The sequence below is a fragment of the Apis mellifera genome, linkage group LG12 (genome assembly GCF_003254395.2).
Source record: "Apis mellifera strain DH4 linkage group LG12, Amel_HAv3.1, whole genome shotgun sequence".
Lineage (NCBI taxonomy): Eukaryota > Metazoa > Arthropoda > Insecta > Hymenoptera > Apidae > Apis > Apis mellifera.
The window spans coordinates 9,321,791-9,344,041 of NC_037649.1; the positions used below are offsets into that span (position 1 = coordinate 9,321,791).

Sequence of the window (22,251 nt, forward strand, 5' to 3'; positions counted from 1 at the left end):
CCGGTTCGATGCGTTTTTTCGTCGCTGATCGATCGAAGACGATCACCTTTGGATCGTCGAACGAGATATTTTTCATTTTCGTCGATTAAAAGTTCCTGGAAAATTCTCGAGAAGTAAAATTCGAGAGATAGAGAGAGACTATCAAGCGTTAAGTTTAATGATATCTTAACTTGTCGAAGTTAAGTCTTCGTTCAAAAATTTTTATCCAATTTCATTTGGGATCCAAGGGACGATCGTCTTCGTCTTCGACGATTAAGTAAAAGAAAAAAATCCGATTCATTGGACACGTGAATAAAATATCTCGAAACGGTGTATATAGCGTATGCGTGTATAAAAAAATTCGGGCGGCCCTCGACTCGTCCAGTCCTTTCATCATCATTCTATCATCGTGTTAAGTATGACGGTGTGTTCCTTCCCTTCCCTTTTTTAGGCTCCGTTTTAAAATTACATTTAATACGTTTAAGTCGCTCGTCGTCACACAATAATACATACCGCAACAAAACGTGATTCGTTGAGGAATGCACGAATCTTGCACACATTTTGCTTCGCTAAATCGGACATTTGGTAAATTGGCAGTAAGAAGAATATTATTTCTTTGTACAGCGATTTAACCTAATAGATAATTGACGAAAATTTGATTCGTGAAATTCCATTTTTTTTTCCTTTTTTCTTAAATATCACTATAAAACAAGAGGGCCCTGATCTTCGACTATCATTTCTTTTTTTTTTTTTTTCTTCTATCGTTTAAATCTCGTTATTATTACAATATATTTAGGCAGTTCTAGTGTTGAAATTTAGCAGAGCAATAGGTAAGAGAAACGTGCGTTGCTCACATTTACATTACACGGCTCAGCCTCTTTAACGGCGCAAACGACGCTTCGACATTGCAAAACGCGATACAAATTATTAGTATTTAATTGGCAACGTACAATCCACGTTTAATCGATTTACTTTCTAAATAATAATTTTTCCAATTTTCTCTAGTTCTCTTTTTCCCCCGCACTGTTCTCTTCTTTTTTTTTTTTCCTCCTCACCCGGATAAGATAATATTTACGACCGAGACGATCGTATTTCTCTCCTCTCATTCGTCCATCGCGAAATTCATTTTTTAAAACTCACGCTTAAGTTATATTAATAATAACCTTACTACTCTCTCTCTCTTTTTCTTTCTCTCTTTCGCTCGCTCTCTCTTTCTCTCATTCACTCTCGCTTTCATTCTCACTCTCACTCTCACTCTCACTCTCTCTGCCCAATAATAGTCTTTTTCTCAAAAAATTCACGGATAACGACAGGTCGCTCGGCAATTGGAGTGCAAGTGGATAAATAAGTTTATTCAGTTTAATATTTACGAGTTGCAAGCCAAGTGCCCTCGACACAGAATATATATAATATATATATTCGTTACTATTATATTCAATCTCGTACCATAATATTTATAATATATTTATATATATATATTTATTTATTTTATATATATATATATTTAATATATACAACACAGTAATTTTTCTTCGATCGATCGTCTTCGTCCGACCAGTTCCTCCGGAATCTTTCCTCTTTTTTTCTTAATCTCCTCCTCCTCTTTTCATTTTCGTCTCACTTTTCGCCATTCTCTAATTACGTTGATCGATACTTATTATATATTCTTTGTAAATTGGATGGGCGGGAACTCGTTGGACGAGACGATCCTTCTTTGTAAGTGAAAACACGATCGCATATGGAAAAAGTGAAGGAGTGTATGTGCAGAATTCGGAAATGTTTCGTCAACGAGTGACAGATACAGGGTACTCTCGTCTTCTTCTCACCCTCCCTCCCTCTTCTTTCTTTCCTTTCTTTTTTTTCCTTTTTTTCTTATTTTTTTTTTTTTTTTTACTTTTTATATTTTTGCCCCTTTACTCTTTTAATAATTCATCTTTTTACGACGCCGTGGACACCTACGTTCGTGAACTTTTTTTCTTCTTTCTGTAAAGTGTGCTGTATGTATGTGTGTGTCTGTGTATGCACGTGTACACGTAAAATCGTTAAGTTCCTTTCCATCTTTTTTTTTTTTTACTTTTTTCGTGAATATTTTTTTCTCTTTCTCCCTCTCTCTTTCCTTTTTTTCTTATCGACTGAGCTAAGTAAGGATTATTCCGTAGAAAAGTACAAAGAACACTTATTGTCGAATGGGAATGATAATGCAAAAATCGAAGTTAAGTTCGCGATCGAGAAAGGAAAAACATTTGCGGGCGTTGTTTCTTTCGCGCATCGTTTTCGGAGAAAACATCGCGACTGTGAACGAATTTAATTGTGAATGTCGATTATCGAACATCTTTTTCGTCGTTCGTACGAATGTCGTCTAATCAATCGTACGTAAAGTTCGAAGTATCAAAAGTTATCCATTTAAAATCTTTACACTTTATCGTTTGAGAATTTTGGTGTTTTCTTCTTCTTTTTTTTTTCTTCGATGAAACTGACTGCACGGTATAAAAAATTTTGGTTAAAAAAAAGAAATTGTTCGTAGAAAAATTCGACAGTTCGAGAGGAATGTTGTGTTTTCAGTCTTTGCCGCGGTCTCGAAACATGATGATACGTGTAATGATGGCTAAAATGCTGCTAACGTGCCAACGAATCTTTTTTAACATTTATCCGCCTTATATATTTTTTAACGATACTTTTATACAAATTTTTATATCCATTTTCTCTCTTCCTTTTTTTTTTTTTTACAAAACACATCTTAAACGTATATTTGTGCTATTCTATTGGAAATTCTTTTTTGCGAAAAAACGGAATCGTTTGGTAAAAAGCTTTAGTAGAGTGCGGGTTAAAAGCATCGCGAGAGTTTGAACGATTGTCGAATCAATTTCTCCTTAAAAAACTTATGAATAATCCGATCGTCGAGTTATCGAGTCGCGACACAATCCGAATATTAAAACGAGTATTATAAATATCAATACAATCTGAACAATCATTGGATCGATTGAACGTGTAAAAGAGATTGTTACGTGGAAAGGATAGGGCGTGTATATTGTCTATCTCTAAAAAAAGAAAAAGAAAAAAAAAATAGAACACGCCTCCATTTCCGTGTCATTGAATTATTCGTTTCGAGTACGTATACACGTAAAATAATACTGTTTCTGCTAAAAGAAGAAAAAAAAAAAAAATCACATTTATACAAATTATAGAACGCGAGATACGTGTCAGTCAGCACGCGTTGACTATACATATGTCCTGGATTAAAAAAAAAAAAAAAAAAAAAAAAAAAAAAAAAAAAAAAAAAAAAAAAAAAAAACAAAAGGACTCGCCTAAGAACGAAAGCTACATCGTGGAATGTGTTCGTTTCTGTTTCTCTTCTCCCCCCTTTTTTTTTTCGAACGTGGTTACGGCGTTATTTTTTTAATAGATCTCTTTGCACGTGCACGTAAAGCGTTTTCTTCTCACGGTTGATAATTCCTTCTGTCGTGGTTGAAAGGGACACGTTGAACAAAAAAAAAAAAAAAAAAAAAAGCTTTGGAAAAATTCAGCCGAACGTTAAGCGCGTTGGAAGCTTTCATCCTCTGCGTTTAATTCATTACAAAAAACATCCGTTCGACTTTGTATACTCGTGCGATTGGTCACAAAATTTATTTGACCGTTTAAATATATATATATATATATATTTCTTTTTCGTCGTAAATTGTGTATTTTACATCGAAACCGTTTCGAATCGTAAAACAAAACAGTAAATATTTAAATTGAAAAATAAACTTTGACTCGCGCTTTTTTTTTTTTTTATCGAATACGTAATTTTACTCGATCTAACACCTTTGCTGCTAACTAATTGTGCTGTATATATATATATATCTATATTTGAAACAAACTCGCAGAGACGATTTTTCGAGAGAAGGGAATATCGAACCGTGGAAATTTATCTTTTTTTTGTTCGTCGTGCACGCGTAATTCATCCTACTCTCCTATTTTTATTTTTTTTTTACTCTTTTGCTCTAGATTTTCCCCATCCCCCTTACCCTCCCATTTATTCTTCAACGTTGATGCGTCCTTTTTTTTTTTTTTATTCTTTTTTTTTCTAGAAAAAACTCGTCTACAAAAATGTTTGATTTGTTCGCGCCAAGCTTGTTGAAACTTTTCCAATATCCGAGAAATTTCCCGCTCGTCCCCACTTCGTTTCGCGCTAATCGTAATCACTTTGTTTTATCGATAATATTATCATTAGACGTCGCTTGTCGTGTGTGTACATACATGACACGCTCCCCGTGACGACAGTCCATCTCTTTCCCGAGCGTGAATCTCCAAAGGCGATTCTTTCTCTTCCCTATTGGAAACTCGATTTATTTTTAGAATAGAATAGAATTATTCGAGGACAGCTCGCAAACGCGTGTTTATCTAACAACGATATTCCTTAGCGATATTCCAATCAACTTCTCGAGGACGAAATATATATATAGAATCTTTTTCTTTAAATTCTTTAGATAACTTTTTAAGGATTCTTTTTTTTTTAATTTTACAAATTTTTAGGGGTAAAACAACGATCGACAAGGTACAAGTTATAGGTTTTACAGACCGTCCATATATTTTTTCACTACAATTCAGTTCGGTCTGTTAATTAATTTAATTCTCGAAACTTTGAATATTTCAACCTATAACGTGTAACTCGAAAAGTATATATCTTCTAGTTGGGGAAACTGTCCTCGAAAAGTTGACGATCGATACGCGTACAATTATTCAATAAAGTGTGAAATGACTCGATCGAAGCGAATTTATCCTCCCCTCCCCTCCCTCCCATTCGTGTGTATATATATATATGTACGTGTGTATGTATGTGTGTACGTCTGTTTCGTCGTAGAAGAAAAGGAAAAAGGCGGCTAACGCATGCACCGCCGATTGGACGACGGGTTGGTCGTCGGGTCGCGAAAAAAATCCTATTTACAAAAGTTATACACGGCGATCAGCGGGGAGGCCGAAAAAAAAACAACAATTTCGCTCGTCGCGAAATTGTTCATTATTATTTTTTTTCTTTTTTCCTTTTTCCTTTTTTTTTCTTTTTCTTTCTTTTTCTTTTTTTTTTTCAATCGAGGCATCGAGGGATCGTGTTTTCCCGATCGTTGACGAGCGGAGAATAATTCGTGTTCCCGCGGAATTACGAACGCAGCTGCCATTCGAAGAGACGGAAAAATCGTACGGAAAAAAGAAACGAGGAAATGCAAGATTAGACAGAGTTGTTAAATTAAGGATTATATCGTAAGATTTGACGCGGAGTTTCATACTTTATGTCTCTTATGTCAAGGCGAATATAAAATAACAATTAATACTCGTGTGTCGCGTGAAAAAATAAATACGCGATGTTGTATTGTATAGAAAGAGGAAATAATAGTAATAATAATAATAATAATAGTAATAATATTAATATTAATATTAATAATAATAATAATAATAATAATAAAAAATAGAAAGAGATTCGTTCTTAACAAACTAAACGCGAGATTCGTGCGACGAGATGTAGAAAGGAAGCGCGTGTTCCTCTTGAGAATTCCTCTTGAAACACCCCCTTCGCGTCAATGGAATATTTTTTTTTTTTTTTAGTCATTTACCTCGGATGTTGACGGTGTCGTTCAATGAAGCGAGCGAGAAATTTATATCGAAAATAATCGAGTGAAGAAAATAATCGGGTTCGTTTCGCGGGGCAAATTGGATCGAATCGGAAGTCAGAAAAAGAAAAAAGAAAACTCGTGATCTCGTGATAACGCTGTCTCTCGAAGTAAAAAGTACTTCTAAGTCTATAATACTAAAAAAAAAAAAAAAAAAAAAAAAGAAAACCAATCGTTTCCTGGAATATTTCGAATTCCGCCCCCTTCCGTTCCCTTCCTCGAATCCATTCCGTTTCATTCGATTTCGATCCAAATCACACCTCGATCCACGAAATACGAGAATAACGAGATATTACTTTTCGCGGGATGAAAGATGATCGGTTTGCAAAAGTTCGATGGTCGAACCATCGAAGGCGACAGCTTATTTCCGCGTGAGAAGAAGGAACGACGACGACGACGACGACGACGACGATGACGACGATGATCGGTCGATTCTTTTTTTTTTTTTTTTTTCTTATTTTTCTTTTCTTTTTTTTTAAACAGGCGTGTCCGTCTTCTCGTCCTTCTTCGCCTCCTTGACGTCGGTGCGCCCGTTCACGTATTCCGTGCTCGCGTGTATCGGATTCTCCTGGCCACCCTGCGGTATTTTCTCATCGATGATACGCGGGTCCTCGTCGTGATCCTCTTCGTCCTCGTCCCCAGGGGTGATGTGCGCCTCGCTTCCGGCGCCGACACCGCTCGCAGCTTCCTCGTCGCCCCGACGCCTCGCTGCAACAAGCAACGCCACGATCGGTCAAGGCAAAAGTGCGTGTGTGGATCTCTCTCTCTCTCTCTCTCTCTCCCCCCCTTTTTCTCTCCCCCTCTGTTTTATTTTATTTTATTTTAGGTTCTTTTTTATCGTTTATCCTCGAGGACGAGGTTATTTCTTTTTTTTTGTTCCGTTTTATTCAATAGTTTCTCTGTCGCGTTCATAGTGTCGTTCGTGTTTTCGTGTTGTTAATGTGTTTTGTTTCGATCGATTTTCATCAAGTGCGAGGGATTTGCAAACGCGCGAGCTACGAGATGGACTTTTCTTTTTGAGATAACGTTGGAATTAAAATTTTCTTCTTTCTGTTAAGTAAGAAGGATTATTTATAGAATTTTGGAATACGCGATGGAATACGGTTGATTTTTGATTACGTTTTCCCTCGTATTGGACGCGTATTGCTCAGGCGTTTGCAAACGAAATCGATCTGATCGATTGTTAGAAAACTGTGTTAATAATCATAAACATTCAAACAGGCAAGTCATCGCACTAATAATAAATATATGTATATATATATATATATATATTTCAATCCAAGCAAGTGAATAAATAACGTGAGTAGTAAAGTAAACGTGATAAAGTTTGAACACGTAATCGTCTAATTGTCATCTAAGGGTAACATCGAGAATCGTGATTGGGAGAATCGAGAGGGAAATTGAATTGAAAGAATAAAAAAAGGGAATCGATACGAGCATGCTTGCACGATCATCAATCGTGAGAAATAATAATAATAATATCGTGATTATATCATTGATCGTATTAATTCTAAGAAAGAGAAAATGTAATCCACATTTTTGGGTGGGAAGGAAAATTGAAAGAGAGGTAATCGATAAAAGGGATCTGGTCTGGTTTCGATTCGAACAAATGTCACCACACTTCGCCTTCGCCGATTGTCGTTGCTTGTCGCAAAGGAAATTCGCTCTTTTTTCTTTTTCTTTTTTCGTTCGACCCCGATAGTCTTGAAATTTAGAGAAATCCCGCGGGGGATTTCTTGAACAACGTGTCGCTACAATCGTGCCCTGAGTCAGTGTTTTTCAAACAGCTTCGATTCTCTATTTAACCGCGAATGAACGATCTCTTTGCATTCAGTACGAAGTATATAATTCTGGTGTCGAGAATGATCGAAAATAAAATCTTTTTTAATGGAAATTTTTCGTTCTCTGTCGTATTTCTTTCCCTTTTTTTCTCCCTTAAATTGTACTTCTCTCTCTTTTTTCGGATGGAAAGAATTTGAAAAACACTGGGCGAATAATAATAGAGGCATAAATTAGGCATCGTATTAGTACATGCTGTGAGACTAAGCACAATGTGCATGCACGAATGAATTTCGTGATTGAATGAAACGAAATCTCATTTAACATTTATGATATTTAATATTTCACAATTGTCCTTACTTATTTTCTCTCGACAATTTTTATCGAATTAAAACAATATCCTTCTCTAACTACTTTTATATAAAATGATAAACAATGAAAAAAAAAATAAACTTAGGATCAAAAAACGATTATTGGAGAAAGAAAATATGCATTCTGGATTTATTTAAACGTTCTACTATTTGTACATTAGGATTATTTTAAACGGAATCATTAGATAATCGATTAAATACAATGATTTTTAAAAAAATAAAGAAAAAAGATATATGAATATTCATCGTCAAAAAATAAATGTGTTTGCCGATAAACGAATTGTTCCGAACAATGAAATTCCGATTTGTTCATTCGTCACTCGGTTATCGATTACACGCCACAGATTTTTAATAATGAATAATCGAACTTTGACTCTCAGCTAAATGTTATCCAGAAGTTTTTCTTTTCTCATTTTATTATTTTTATTCATCGCGCGCAAACGAACGGGAAAAAACGATAGATAGAATCGATCGAGATCAATCGAACGAGCTCTCACTCGTTCTCGAACGAACTTTAAAACAATTTCTATTTTTATAGAATTTAACATTACGATAGTACACATGTATATAACATTTCATATTATATCGTAAATTTCAATATCACCAAATTCTTAAACTCTTCTTTACTCGATATTAAAACGTTCGTTTCACATTTCGGGCAAATATTCATTTCGCAACGCTTGAAAATCGTTTCTCGGAGATATTTTCGATATTCGAGAGATATATATTCGAGAGATAAACCGCGTGTTACAACCGCGTTTTCTCACCGATTAGCCAAGACCAGGTGCACGATCGTAATACAAGAGGATTTTAAATTGAAGAAAAAAAGAAAAAAAAAGAATGAATCAGATATGATCACGGATATGAGAGAAATGGCGAGCTGTTTGATGAGACGATGAGGATAAACGAGCAATATACTTTGTTGAAAAAAATGGGGGTTGCTTTTTGTTTCTTGTTTTTTTTTTTTTTTTTTTTTTTGCTGCCTGAGGTGACTTACCCCTGGACAGTGTCATGCCTAGAGTACGGAATCGCAAGGTAATTGTTGCTGTTTCTCCTTATTCTTTACTTGGCCCGACTTGCATGCTGTCCTATCGGTAGCGGCACAACACACAAGACATTTGTATACATACAAATATATAGATATGTGAAAAAAAAAAAAAGTAAGAGACATTTAAAATTTCACGATTTTAAAGAGTACAGCTTTAGGAAATATCGTTCGCCATCTACGTACACGCACGACCACTCATTTTGTCAACGATTAAAAAATCATTATTATTGGATATCTTTTTTAAATGACAAAAGTATCTGTAAATATCCTATCCATCGATATAAAAATAACGCGAAATATCTTATGGCTTTTTATCTACGATTAATAACAGTAATCGAACGATTGATTCTAATTGTTAATTAATTTTTTTTTTTTTTATTAATTCGTTCGTCTAATTCATTTATTTTCTCGTTTAATTTAATCGTGTCGATTAATCAAAGTGTAATAAAGTACACGAAAAATCGCCAAAAAAAAAAGGATATGGGGGATATCGCGTGGCACGTGTTCCAATTACTTTTAGTGCGAATTAATTGGAAAAAATGTGACACTCACCTGCGAAGCACCAGCGTCCGGTCGCGCGGGCAAAAATTAGTATGAAAACGATGAGGAGTAGCACCAGGGCACCGACCACGATTCCGATGATGGAACCAGCATCTAAATCGACGCCTGAAATTTCGTAGAAAGCCACATTGACGTTTTTTCTTTTTCCTTCCTTTTTTTTTTCAATTCATCGAATAAATATCGAATAAACGTAATATGAATACTCGATTATGCCCTCGATTAAATAATTCTTCGACGCGATATTTGTATAATCTTCAAATATCGCGACGAGGATATTATTTATATTTATATAAAAATATCGGAAAAAATCGAATCGAAGAGATATCGAATTAGAAATCATGCGCCATTTATATATTTATTCAATGCACGAATGCATAACTGAATATCTATCGTTCAAGATATTAAGCGTTCAGCGTTTTCAAGACACGATTTCAATCAATCTTGAATATATGTACGATGGAAATCATAGTGTCGCGGTGTCTCGTATTGATCTATGTTGAAAAAAAATCGGCAATTAATAAACACGAAGCAGAGCCATGAATGCAGAAAGTATATTTTTTAAAAAAATATACGTGTATATATATATTATATATAGTAAGAATAATGAACAAGCGGTTTTCATTTCAAACATTTAACATTGGTTGACATTAAAAAATTTTAGATTTATATTCTTTAAAACGCGTGCAAAGAAATCGGTGGCGCGAAATCCGTGTTCAATATCGAAAAAAAAAGCGTTGATTCACGTAGAGGCGATCGAGCAGAAATTTAGTCATGTTTATTCGAAAAATACAGATCTGCCATTCATGTTTGCAGTTAGCATCAATAACAAACGTCATACATACACATACACACGCATACACACACACATATGTACACATATAACACACGTGTCTCGTGGCGCGGAGAGTTCCATTTTTTGATTCTTTCGTGAATCTATCATTCGACTTTCGCGCGAATTCATGACACCGGTTTAAAAAATCTGGGGAAAAAAAACGCATCCGGTTTACGCGATTTTTTGTACGATCTTTGAACAAACAACGAGATAATACGTTTGAGACAGGTAACGTTCGAAAAATATTTGACAAAATATACGCGTCTCGATTTTTCAAACCGGTCGATATTTATTTAATTCCTTTCTTCTTTTGTTTTCTTCTATCATTAAATAAATTCGAGAAAGAAACAGTTTACCTCGCAATTTTTCAATCAAGATTTATTTATTTATTTATTTATTTATTACTCGGAACTCGACGCACGACGGACAACTACATCGACTACTTACGTATAATAATTTGAAAGAATGACATTACCTAGTGCGTGCATGTGTTCGGAGAGCTTACCATAGAAGTGACCGAACGGCCCTGCGTGAGAGCATGCGGTGAAGGTAATCGATATATGATTAGAAATACGTAGAGGATATGAGACAGACGGGGGATGAAACGCGATAGAAGAGAAAAAAAGGGGGGGCAGGAAAAGTAATAATAGTAATAGTAATAATAATAATAATAATTCTAATTCGTATAATATTCGGTGTAATCGCAATCGACGGTATGGTAGAATACGTGAAAGTGACAACGAGTATGACGTGAATCGATAGACAGGTGGTGAGTATGCTCGATCGGATGAAATGCTGGTGACGAACGCGCCAAGTGCGAAAACTAACAGGAAGATGATCGACAGCTACCAATGAATTTCAAATCGGTCTTTATCCGTTCTCGTTAATACGACGATATATTCGATCATCGTTAATATCGACGTTAATATACGAGTGTAAAAAATTAATTCTTCTTAACGTTTGTAACGTTATATCTTTATCTCACTCTTTTTTTTCTTTTGAGACGCGTGATCTGTTTTCTCGAAATTATCGCGAATGAAACGTTTCTATTCTTCTATTTCTTCTCTTTTTCTCTACTTCAACGGAATAAATAAAGTTGCTACTCTTGTGCACAGTGTGAGATCAAGCGAATTTTTACGATTATATCGAATCGTAACCCGTGGGAGAGGGGCTCTCTCGATGGCTTTACCTGCTGGTTCTGTGGCTGTCGACAAAATGATACGATATTCGTAAGCTCCTTCGCCGTTGCGGGCTTCCAGGATATATTCCTTCTCCGTGTCGGATTTTTGCACACTGTCGATCGTCAGGATTACGCTCCACGCTCCTCTCCCCTGCAAGATTAACGAAATTCCTTTATATCGTTTGAAATTCCTTATCGAAGAAACCGCACTTCTTAAAACCGATTATTATTCTTCACCGTAAAACCGTATATATAAAAATTCTCGTGAATTTCTGGATTTCAATGTGTTGTTTAAAAAAAAGAAAATAAATAAATAATAAATAAATAAATAAAAAAGAGAAGAAGAAAGAAAGAAAGAAAGAACAAGGGGAGGGGAAAAGAGTGCAAGTTTCACCGATATCAATTGCCTTTCCAATTGAAAATTGATTCGCATTCATCGATACCCAGTTCGATTGCCAGTTCCCAGATGGCCTTTTGAGGGCTGTTCATGCTATGCTGTTCGCCAAGCGGTTTCGATCAGGTCGTTTCGTCCTTTTATTGGTTTCTTCCGCAACGATGCTCATTTAGAGCCTTTCGCGGTATCGAACTTGTCGAGCATTGTTTCGAAATGTTTTCGACTTCGTTTTTCCAATGACCGGAGGTCAAGTGGTGTTCACGTTTAAGTGACACTTTGATTTCAATCTCTCGATATTCTACGTATATATATATATATATACATACAAATATATATATATATATACATTGAATTTGAACGAAATTCACGAGCCGATATTTCCACGAATTTTAATTTAATCGTGATATTTCGTTTCGCTTCCCAACGTTATTCTTCGATCCCATTATTATTGTAATTCTTTCCCCTTGGATCAAGAGATTCTTTTATTGAGAGAATTGTATTATCGATATTTTTCACGAAACTTTCTTTCTTTAAATAAAATCTAGATAGAAAGATATCAAGTAATCAACAAGAATAATTTTATTAAATATATGTTCAAACGAGAGAGGAGAAGATTTCTAATAATTCTTCCCCCACTGTTGTGCACAAAATAAGTTTCGTCCCCGATATATTATCTCGGACGATTTCACGGAACGAATTGTAGCATCTGAATCGAGTGGAATTTCATTAAAGCTGTTTGATTAGAGAGGGGAAATTTGCGAGTCACGCGAATGTGAATAAAAACCGCCTAAGTGCGCAAGGTGAAAATCGATGCTCAGGAATGTAGAATCTTTGTTCCATTACCTTCGGCTCTTTATTCTCCTTCATTTCGACTCCTCCATCGTCGATCGTTCCGTTTCTCCAATTTACTCTTTCCTTGTTTTTTACGAGAAAACTCTCTCTATCAAATTACACGTTTCAATATTTATTCCATCGTACTTTCTATCGATAATTCAACCTCTGCCTTTTCAACGAATTAATTTCTCACGTTGTTTCCTTATTTTCGTTGGCAGTTTTTAATCACCATCGATGAAATTCAATATTAATTTATCATTCGAGCAGTTCGTTTGAATCAGCTCGGAATTTTCATAGCACCAGACGATCGATCTTTCTTAACAGTAGAGGAATATATTTTATTCGTAATATTAATGGAAGGAGAAATTTTCAAGACGAGATACAATTTCTCTTAGAACTTATTTAACCGAATTTGAATCAATCATACGCGACTTGTATAAATAAGGTAAGGTTTCTCGAAAGGCAATCGATCGTTATGATAATATTTTAAATATAAAATTTAAATCGTAAGAATTAATCGAACAATTTACCAGATCCACGGCGGTCGAGGTTTCGAGCCGATTGCTCTCGTCTGGACGTCCCTCGTTGATTATCTCATTGTTCACACGCCATAAAAAACGCGGCCTAGGATTTGCGTAAACGGTCACGTTCACGATTCCCTGCCGTCCAATTACGTATCCAAATCGTTCGATCGTTGACTGAGGTTGAGGAGGATCTAATAAAAACAATTTTCTCCTTTTCATCTTTTTTTCAACAGTTCATAGGCGTGCGTAAAGAAGAAGAAGAAAAAAAAAAGAACCACCTTCGAAACTTAAAATACTCGTCACCTCTCCTTCGTCTCGAGAATTAAAAAAAAAAAAAGAAAAAAAGAAAAGAAAACAACAACTAAGAGAATCGAGAGAACGAGCGGAGAAGTTATTTGCAGAGAAAAAAGAAAATTTCCTTGAAAAATTATTTCGAATTGTATCACTTACAGTAGACCTGCAGTTGCATAGTGGTTTCTTTAGGCCGGTCGAGGGCGATGTGACCGGCCACGCATCGAAGAACTTTCCCGTTGTCGGTCCAGTCCAAGGCGCGCGATGCATTTTGCACGGCCAGTGAATTGTCGTCCACGTTCGAGTCGTAAATCGTTGGCCTTTCCTCGTTACCGATTGGCTCGTCGTCTAACGTCGTGTCGAAAACGAGCAAAAGTCACAAGTTTATATTTTTATAGAAGGGAAAAGAAAGGAAAAGTATCTGATCGAAACATTCTTAGCCGCACGAGACATAATTACCGAGGAACAAAGAAACGTTGGCCGCTGGACGCCCGCCTGGCGCGCTGCAACTCACTTCCAATTTTTCTCCCTTCCTGTATATATTCCTTCCATCCGATCCTTGACTAGTGTGAAGCTCTGGATTATTCGGCGGTTCTGTAAATCCATGAGTTCCGTGCAAAATTAATTATTCGCTTCGGTCCCGGCAACAATTCCGGAAACGTTGAATTTTCGCCGAGGGTTTAAAAAAACGCGGCCGGGATACGTCGAATCTCGTTAATCCTCTCCCCATGGAGAGGAGGAAAAAACTTGCAGATCTTTATTTAAATTCGTTTCGAAACAACTCTCTCTCTCTCTCTCTCTCTCGATCATAGCCCGTTTTCATCATTTATCTCTATCGACTTTATCTGAAAACAGTAATTTCCTTTCGCGTACCTCTCCCTTCCTCCCACTCTCGCGTAAGCAATTCTCTTAACGAAGATTAATTAGTTCTCGAATTCTCCCGCACACGTAGACAACGACGACGGTTATATTTTTCACATTCACCCCGGAAGGGATATATATATATACTTTCCCCCGGACAAGTAACGTCACGAAGTTTCACACCGATTTTCTCATTAATTTCTCGAAAAGGGAGAAACCTCGAAACGATTAATTACGAGCGAGGATTTTAATTATTAGCTCGACTCGAACCAAATTAAAAATCGATATGACGATTGTACATGCGTCTCTATTATCGATCGTGCACGAAGACGGATAACGTTATCGATACAGACTGGCAACGATGATCCTCATGGATGCCTGCTCCTCCGATCGGCTGTCGGTCGTGGTCAGGGTGCATTTGAATATTCCATCGTGGCTTTCCTTGATCTTGGCTATGCGGACACCGCACTGGCCCGCCTCCGTTCCCTCCCCGTAATACTCGATGCCGTCTTCGGGCGGTTGCCCCTTCGACAGAACTATACCACCTTCCTCGCCAGGTATCTCGACACGGCACACCCGAAGCGGTCTACCAACTCTGCACAAAATTTGCAGGCTCTCGCCCAATCGGACGGCAGTCGGTCGTTTCGGCTCGATGTCCACGACCAGGTTCGATTTCGATGCTGAAAATGATTAGAGAGAAAAGATTATCTTATAATGTTGTTATATTTGTTTTCTTATTTTTAACGAAATATGAAATTCGCAGAAGGAATTATTTTACGTGGAAATATATTCGGGGGTGGTTTTGTCGAGGTTTAATTAAGCAGAAAACAAGGAAATAGGGACGAAAGAGGAAAGGTGTTTATGGAGTCTCGTTTGAACGAGCTCGTAAGTTGTAATATGATCAAGAAGACGCAAAAGCGCGCTTTCGTCGACTTTATCGTGGAAGATTTAACGCCACTTCGAAATTTTCATTTCGCGTCTCAGAAAACGATTTTAATTTTAACTGTTCAAATTTTAGTTTAGTATAGTAAGATGATACGAACAACATTTTTCAACACTTTGAATCGTAAAAATAAAAGCAGAAAAATATTTTGTACTTTTTACGCTCTTTCTTTACAATTTCTTCCTTTATCCATCAACACCATAGAATTGATTCTTTCTACCCTATTTCTTTACATCGTTTAATTTTTTAATTTCCCTCCTCGAATTTTTCAATTTTACAATCGTTAAATTCAAAACGTTCGCCTCTCTCTCTTTCGTTCGTGATTCATATTCCTCGAATACAAAATTCTTCACTGTCTTTAGTTTTAATCCACGCTCGATTTCATACGGATCGTAAATTTCCGCGGTATCGAAACAGCGGCTAATCTCGAACGCATTGCTGGTGAATTTTAATCTGCATTCCTGCCAGGATACGTGTGGCGACACGAAGCGACAGGGAGACAATTATAGCGCTGGATTGAACGGTGTTTCAAGATTTATGAGGCAAACGGGAAAGTTGATTAAATTCTGCTCTCGAAAGAAATTTTCGAACGCCGAAAGAAAAGAAAGATGGAAAAAAGAATATACGGAAAAAAATTTCATTAGTTATACCGAAATTTATAAAAATTAAACGACGGTGAAAAAATCTTTTTTGCAAAAGCCATTTCGATAATCCGCCATTGGACGCTGAACGATAATAATTTCCAAGCGAAAACAATCCCGAAATTAAATAAAAGCTTACGCGCACCACACGAAATCGCAGCATATTCAAATTAATCGCTTCCATCCTTGTTCCACCGTTTTATCGATTTATCGACTAATCAAACAACGCAAGATTACCTTTCCCTCCCCCTTCCAATCAAATTTCCCTATATTTAGCCCACGATTCCAAGCTTCGTAGCTCGTAGATCGTTCGTCTACAACAACGAAAAAGAAAAGAAAAAAAAAGGAGAAAGTCGAGAAATTTTCTTTCTACCCCTATCGCTTTTTTACCAAACTTTCCCCGGTAATTGTGCCGAGTATGTAATGGATAACGAGAAGTAGCCGACGGTCTGGTTGTATCGTAAATGAACAAAAGTTTCCAAGCGCAAAAAGCTTGGAAAGTATCGAGCTGCAGCAACCAGTTCCGGAAGAGGAGCGAAGAGAGTTAAGGGGGAGGGGGTGAAATGGATTCCTGGTCGAAAAGTGAGAACGTGTACCACTATATTCCATTAGTAACCGTATTGTCAAATCCCGACGTTCGATATTTTCCCGTTAACAAAAGTGAGTCACGTTCGTGAAATCATTCGAATAAAAATTCTCCCATTCTTCCTCGCAATCTAATTTTTTTCTCTCTTTTCTTTTTTTCTTTATCTTTATCGTCGAATCAATCTCTCGATGGATCGATTTTAGAATATCCCTATGGGATCCGTCCAAAAAAATAATTGAAATCCTTTCTAATAAAAATGACTCGATTCTTCTCGATTTTCTGTTCGATTTTCTTCTTTTCGGTATACGAGTAAATGTAATATATATATATATATATATATATATATATATATATATTTTTGAGCGTGAAAGGGGTTGAACATTATACGCGGAAACCGAATTTCAGGTTAGTTCGTTACAGGCGTCCGCGATTACTTCGCGAGCAACGGCACGCGAAAAACGAGAAACAGGCTTACGAGCGACTGTTCTGCAACAAATTAAATTCTCGAGAAAATTGGTTCATTATCCGCGCGAACGTTGCGGGGTGTAATGCAGTTTGTTGGCAGAATCGAATGAGGAACCACCGCGTGTGGTGGGTGCTCGCGGCCTCTCGCGAATTTATTATATCGTCCCATCGAGCTCTGAATTTCGCCCCTCCTCCTCCTCCTCCTTTGTAACTCGATAAACCGTGACTCGATCCTTCGCGAAATTACATCTCGACAATTAGGGAATTGCATCCGGTTTACGTAATCATTTGTGTTCACTCCAAACAACAAAATTCCAGACAGAATTCCATTTTGAAATTTTTTCCCTCCCCATTTCTTTTCTTTTTACACTCCGCTCACGGAATAAATCTTCTCGTCGCGATATTTGAACAAAACTCTTTTTTTTTTATTCTTGAAAAAACTAGAAATAATTATTTCGTTCATTATAAAGAACGAAGAGAGGGGACAGGAAAAATTCTCATCTACTCTTCCACCGTTGTAATACATATGATTACTTAAATTTGAATTTTTACATAAAAATCGACAAATTCCTCTTCCTTCCGTCTCATTAATTCTATCAGAAGAATCAACCACGTGAAATCATCCCCGCGACACGCACCCATAAATTATCAACATCATATACATACGTATCCCGATCGTAAAGTCTAATTTATATAATTGACGTATGGATCACGGGCACAATGCGCAATACGGTTGGATGAACGAGGTCGAATTTCGTTGGAGGGCTCATAAGCCGCATCAATCTCTCGCGAGTTGGGGCCCCTCTCGGCTCTGTTATAGGTCGAACAACTCGTGGCCCGATCTCGTGCACGCTACGACGCCATTATGATAATACGGCGGCCGAGGAAATATGATAAACCGGGCGTGGCGCGAATAACGATTATCATATTTCATCTCTGCTTGACGGATCGAATAATAACTAGCCACCAATTGTATCGGCCTCTTCCTCTTCTTAAAGGGAGGTGTTGTTCGTCATCCACTTGTCGCCGGCCAGACTTTGTTTTGCCCGCGAGTCAATGCTCGTTAGTTTTTCTTCGCCCTTCATCGTATATATGAATAGTATACAAAAAGGTGAGGGAAAGGGATCGTAGATAAATAAGTGGTTTAAATTTACGCGCCATAATTTTTCTCTAAGTTTATGGCGAATATACAACGTGATGAACTTTCCAGATTAATTTTTTTTTTCAAGCATCCAATTCTTCGTTTAAATTACGTTAATAATTACGCCATTGGGGCTCCTCTTTGATTTTTGAAAGTATTCGACAAATACGCGGAAAGAAAAGAGTTGTACGCGGTACAGTTAGTTGAAACGAAGATATTCTTTTTCTTCTCCCTTCTTTTCTACAAAAGTTAAAGAAAGTGGACTTTTGTTTCCCTAGATTGATTTATTTAAAATGCTTGATTAAATCCTGTCCTCCGTATTCCTTCGCGATTGTAATCTTTCTTTCTTTTTTTTTTTTGCAAAAAAAGGCGCTTTCATTTCGTCCAACGAAGGAATTCCGATTTTCTTAAGCGAAGAACAAACCCTTCTCGAAGGTTCGTCCATTGTTCTATCCTATTACAGGGCTCGATGCTACGAATGCTTGAAAACATTTTTTCTTATAATCTCATTCACGCATCGATGTCTCGTGTTTCCTTGTTTTTACCATCGCGGTATCCTACGCGCGAGATATCCATTCTCTTATTATCTCCTCGAGGTAATCCCCCTTACTCTTTCCTCCCAACCTCTTTCCTCGTTTGAAGCGGGGGGGAGGGAAAAATAGTGGTGCGATTTCAAAAGAAATCGTCGAGCCACTCGAGACTCTTTCAGCCTTGTCCTTAGAAGAGTCGTTGTATCTTCTTTTGTCGAGAATCTTTCTTAAAACGGAGAAAGTGGCTCTTTCAATCGTGAAATCATCAATTAGAAAAGAAGAAGAAAAAGAAAAAGGAAAAACAATCTCCTTGCTATCCGCGTTAAAACAAAAATCATCTCTAATTGTAGTTTAATCTCTTCTCTTAGTAGATTCGCTCAAAGTGATTCAATAACAACGATCGTTTTATATCAATAAAATTCAAGAATTTGTTCGTCGATGCGGTTGTAAACGCGGATAGGTCTGGTTAGTTTTCGACCCATCCCATATAATGATCGAGAGCCCATAAATTCTATTTGATTTTCGCGGCCATCAATTTGTTATGGGTGACGTCGTGATCTAATTTGATACGCCTCCGCCCACCTCCATTTACACAGGAAGAGGAGGAGGAGGTGGAGGAGGAGGGCGGCGTATTTCGAAAACCGCAGCAACAGATGCGATGATTTGTGGACAGTTGCGCGCATCGGCGCCCCTCTCAGATTGATGCAACCCTCCCCAACCGATCTATGAATCAAATTCAAATTTCAAATATATCTCCTCCTAGGGAAACCTCTTCTAAATTGTCTAAATTCTTCGCTATTTTTTTTTTTTTTTTTTTTGGAAATATTAAATACGTTCAAAGGTACGTACGTGTTTTCTTTCTCAAATCTTGCAAAGAGAAATGTGTATAAAAAAAAAAGAAAGAAGGATAAGAGAAATAGAAACGGTTGAGAATCACGAGGGAGTTTCATTGTCGGAGAGGAGAGGAGCATGCCCCGAAGGTTAAGTCGCGTTCAAAGCGATCCGTTGCTTCGCGAAGGAAGAACGAACAAAGCGATACACCAATAATCATACTCGTTCCCACGAGTGTACCACTTTCTTTCAAAGCGCGGGGAGTTTTCGTCGTCGGAGGAACCACCGTGGACAAAGGCGGTAGGGAGGAACGAATGGACATTGGATGGATCGTTGCCAGGCTCGATTTGAGCGTCGATGACGAGTTTCTGCGAGAATTTTTAAAAAGAAAAAACGTGCTTTCTTCAACTTTGAATTTTTCCATTTATTCTTCGAAAGAATCATGATTCTTTTTTCCTGTTTTTTTTCCTTCTTTGGAACACGCGTGTAATCGCGAGCGGGGGATGAAAACGAGACGAGCGAAGAGGAATAAAATTAGTGTGCACGGGGGTGTAAAATTGCAAGAGGAATCAAGAGGGTCGAAAATATATACGTCGTAAAAAAAAAAAAAAAAATAACTCTCGTTGATTCGTGATTACGAATCAAAATCAAAAGATTGGCATAATTTCTCTTTCTCTGGAGAGTCTGATCAACAACTGTTTTCCTACAAATTAATTTTTTTTTAGCTCAGCGTCCCACGAAAAACAGAAAGAGAGGAAAAAGTATAAAGTAAAATTGTTATTCGACGAGGAAGAAATCGATGGAAAGTATTCAAAGATGATATTTTTACGAGAGGATCACGATCAGGATTCCGATGGAATAATTTACAACCACGATTCCCATCCAAAACTCGTAAATATTATTTAACCGAGAAATGTTTTAACATCCCTTCTTTCCCTCCTAGCTTCTTCGACCACTGTGGATCCGCCGCAAGATTTATACACCCCGCGTAAAAAAATTCATTTTCATACACCCCGCTATACGGAGGGAGGAGAGGGAGCGAGAGTGTAACGCGAAAGAAACGGTGGTGCACGTCGGTGATCCGGCCGCGACGTGAACGACGACTCTTAAATCCTACTTTCCCGGATGACATAATAACACCACGAGATAATCTCGGTTATATGAAGCCGCGATGTACACGCTTGTATATACGCAATTTCCCACTGATTTCCAATTTTCTCCGCCGTCTATTTTCGCCTCGTGTTTTCGCACACACGTGGCTGCATGTGATGTAATATTACATTAAGATACAGCGGAAAAAAAAAGAAAAGAAAAAGAAGATAAATCAGGGAAAAAGATAATATGTAAATTTCTCTCGCCGAATTAATATTCCATCTTTTGTCGGGAAATTTCGTATATATAATAAAGTTGATTCACGGCCCTGTGATCGTGTACAGGGATCGTATACATCGAGTTTTCTAATTAGCAAATTTTTTTTCAAATAATTCCATTGAAAAACTTAGATCGAAAAAAATATTCTCGCGAGACGTTTCTAAAAAAAATATTGTTCTCTTAATTATTATCCGGGACAAAAGTTTAGGCAGAAAAACAAAGAACATAAGTTGGAAGAACGCAAGAATAATAAAAGGAAAGAACAAAGTGTACAGGATATCAGAAAGGATGGTAAAATCGCTACGGTCAGCTAATGTGTGCAAGTCGGGTGGAATTAATCCTGGCTGGCACTTCTCCGGTATTAGATGATATCCCCTAACATCGCTAATTTCTCTCAGTGTGTACGAATATATATACGCGAGAGAGGCCTCCTGTATATCGCTACAGACAGAGACGTGAGAGTGGACGAAACTCGATTTTCGTCGTAATCAGAGCGAAGTGCGGCTCTCCACGTTAAAATTCAAGGCAAGGATGTGTTTAAGGGAGGAGAAGCGTGGTCGGTGGATATTAACTGGCAGTGGCGATTCGTTAGCCCGTGTTCCTCGAGGAGAGAAGGGGAGGTAGATGTAGTTTTTGAACTGCAGCTATGCGTCCTTAATTTTTATACCGGTTTAATTTATTCGCTTCTTGTTTCCCTGCCAATTTATCTTCCTTTTTTCCCTTTCCATATCAACTTTTCGCGCGTAACTTTGAAGCTAACGTTACACGAAGCTTTCCAGAATTATAGATATCTTTATACCTTCTCGAAGGGGAAAAATCTTTCGCTTCAATTTTCCACGTGAAAACAAAATTCGTAAATTCGTTCGTAAATTGTTCCTCCTCGACACCTTTCTCCATATATCTCTTCTTCATCGTCATTCTCGAATGATGATGAGTCCGCATCGAAGATCGATTCGAATTGTTGAAATGAAAATTTCCTCTCCCCAAGATCGTTTCGTCTCGATTCCTCGATAAAACGATCCTAATTCCAGGAGAAAGGTCGGCGGTCTCGGTTTCCGGTAAGCTGGGTGGAAAAGTATTACGAGCGAAACAAGAGCGCGCATGCGAAAAAAGGGGACTCGACGGAAAAAGTTTGCGCTTTGTAAGAGGGAAAACACGACTATCGAGTACTACGAGAAGAGAGCAGAGACAGAAAAGGGGGGAGGGAAGAGAGAGAGAGAGTAACTCTCTACGTTTCCAATCCCCAGAGCTTTTTTCCAGACCAACCGAGCAAGGAAAAGAGTACATCATTCAAGCCCGGGGAAAATAGAGCAATCTTGTGACACATGGGAAATCCATGCATTACCTGTACCATATTCGTGTGCGCAACTTACTCACGAATGCATTACATTTTTCCACGGTGTGCGGCGGAATCGACTCCTCCCCGCGACTTTCCTTCCCCTCC

The 22,251-nt window shown here is 37.5% G+C and overlaps 1 protein-coding gene across 8 annotated transcripts in view; it reads right to left on the minus strand.

Moving 5' to 3' along the window:
• LOC724243 (fasciclin-3) overlaps positions 1-22,251 on the minus strand; it is a 306,903-nt gene that overhangs the window by 6,010 nt on the left and 278,642 nt on the right. For 3 of the 8 annotated variants that reach the window (XM_026444345.1, XM_026444344.1, XM_026444341.1), the window contains exons 2-8: positions 14,653-14,982; positions 13,898-14,032; positions 13,598-13,786; positions 13,154-13,338; positions 11,405-11,546; positions 10,691-10,741; positions 9,375-9,488 (exon numbers count right to left, since the gene is read on the minus strand). In XM_026444345.1, coding sequence (XP_026300130.1) covers positions 9,375-9,488; positions 10,691-10,741; positions 11,405-11,546; positions 13,154-13,338; positions 13,598-13,786; positions 13,898-14,032; positions 14,653-14,982 — 1,146 coding nt within the window. Of the gene's footprint in view, positions 1-456; positions 6,333-9,374; positions 9,489-10,690; positions 10,742-11,404; positions 11,547-13,153; positions 13,339-13,597; positions 13,787-13,897; positions 14,033-14,652; positions 14,983-22,251 lie in introns of those variants that run through there. The other 5 variants (XM_026444346.1, XM_026444343.1, XM_026444347.1 and 2 more) reach the window with 4 other exon arrangements.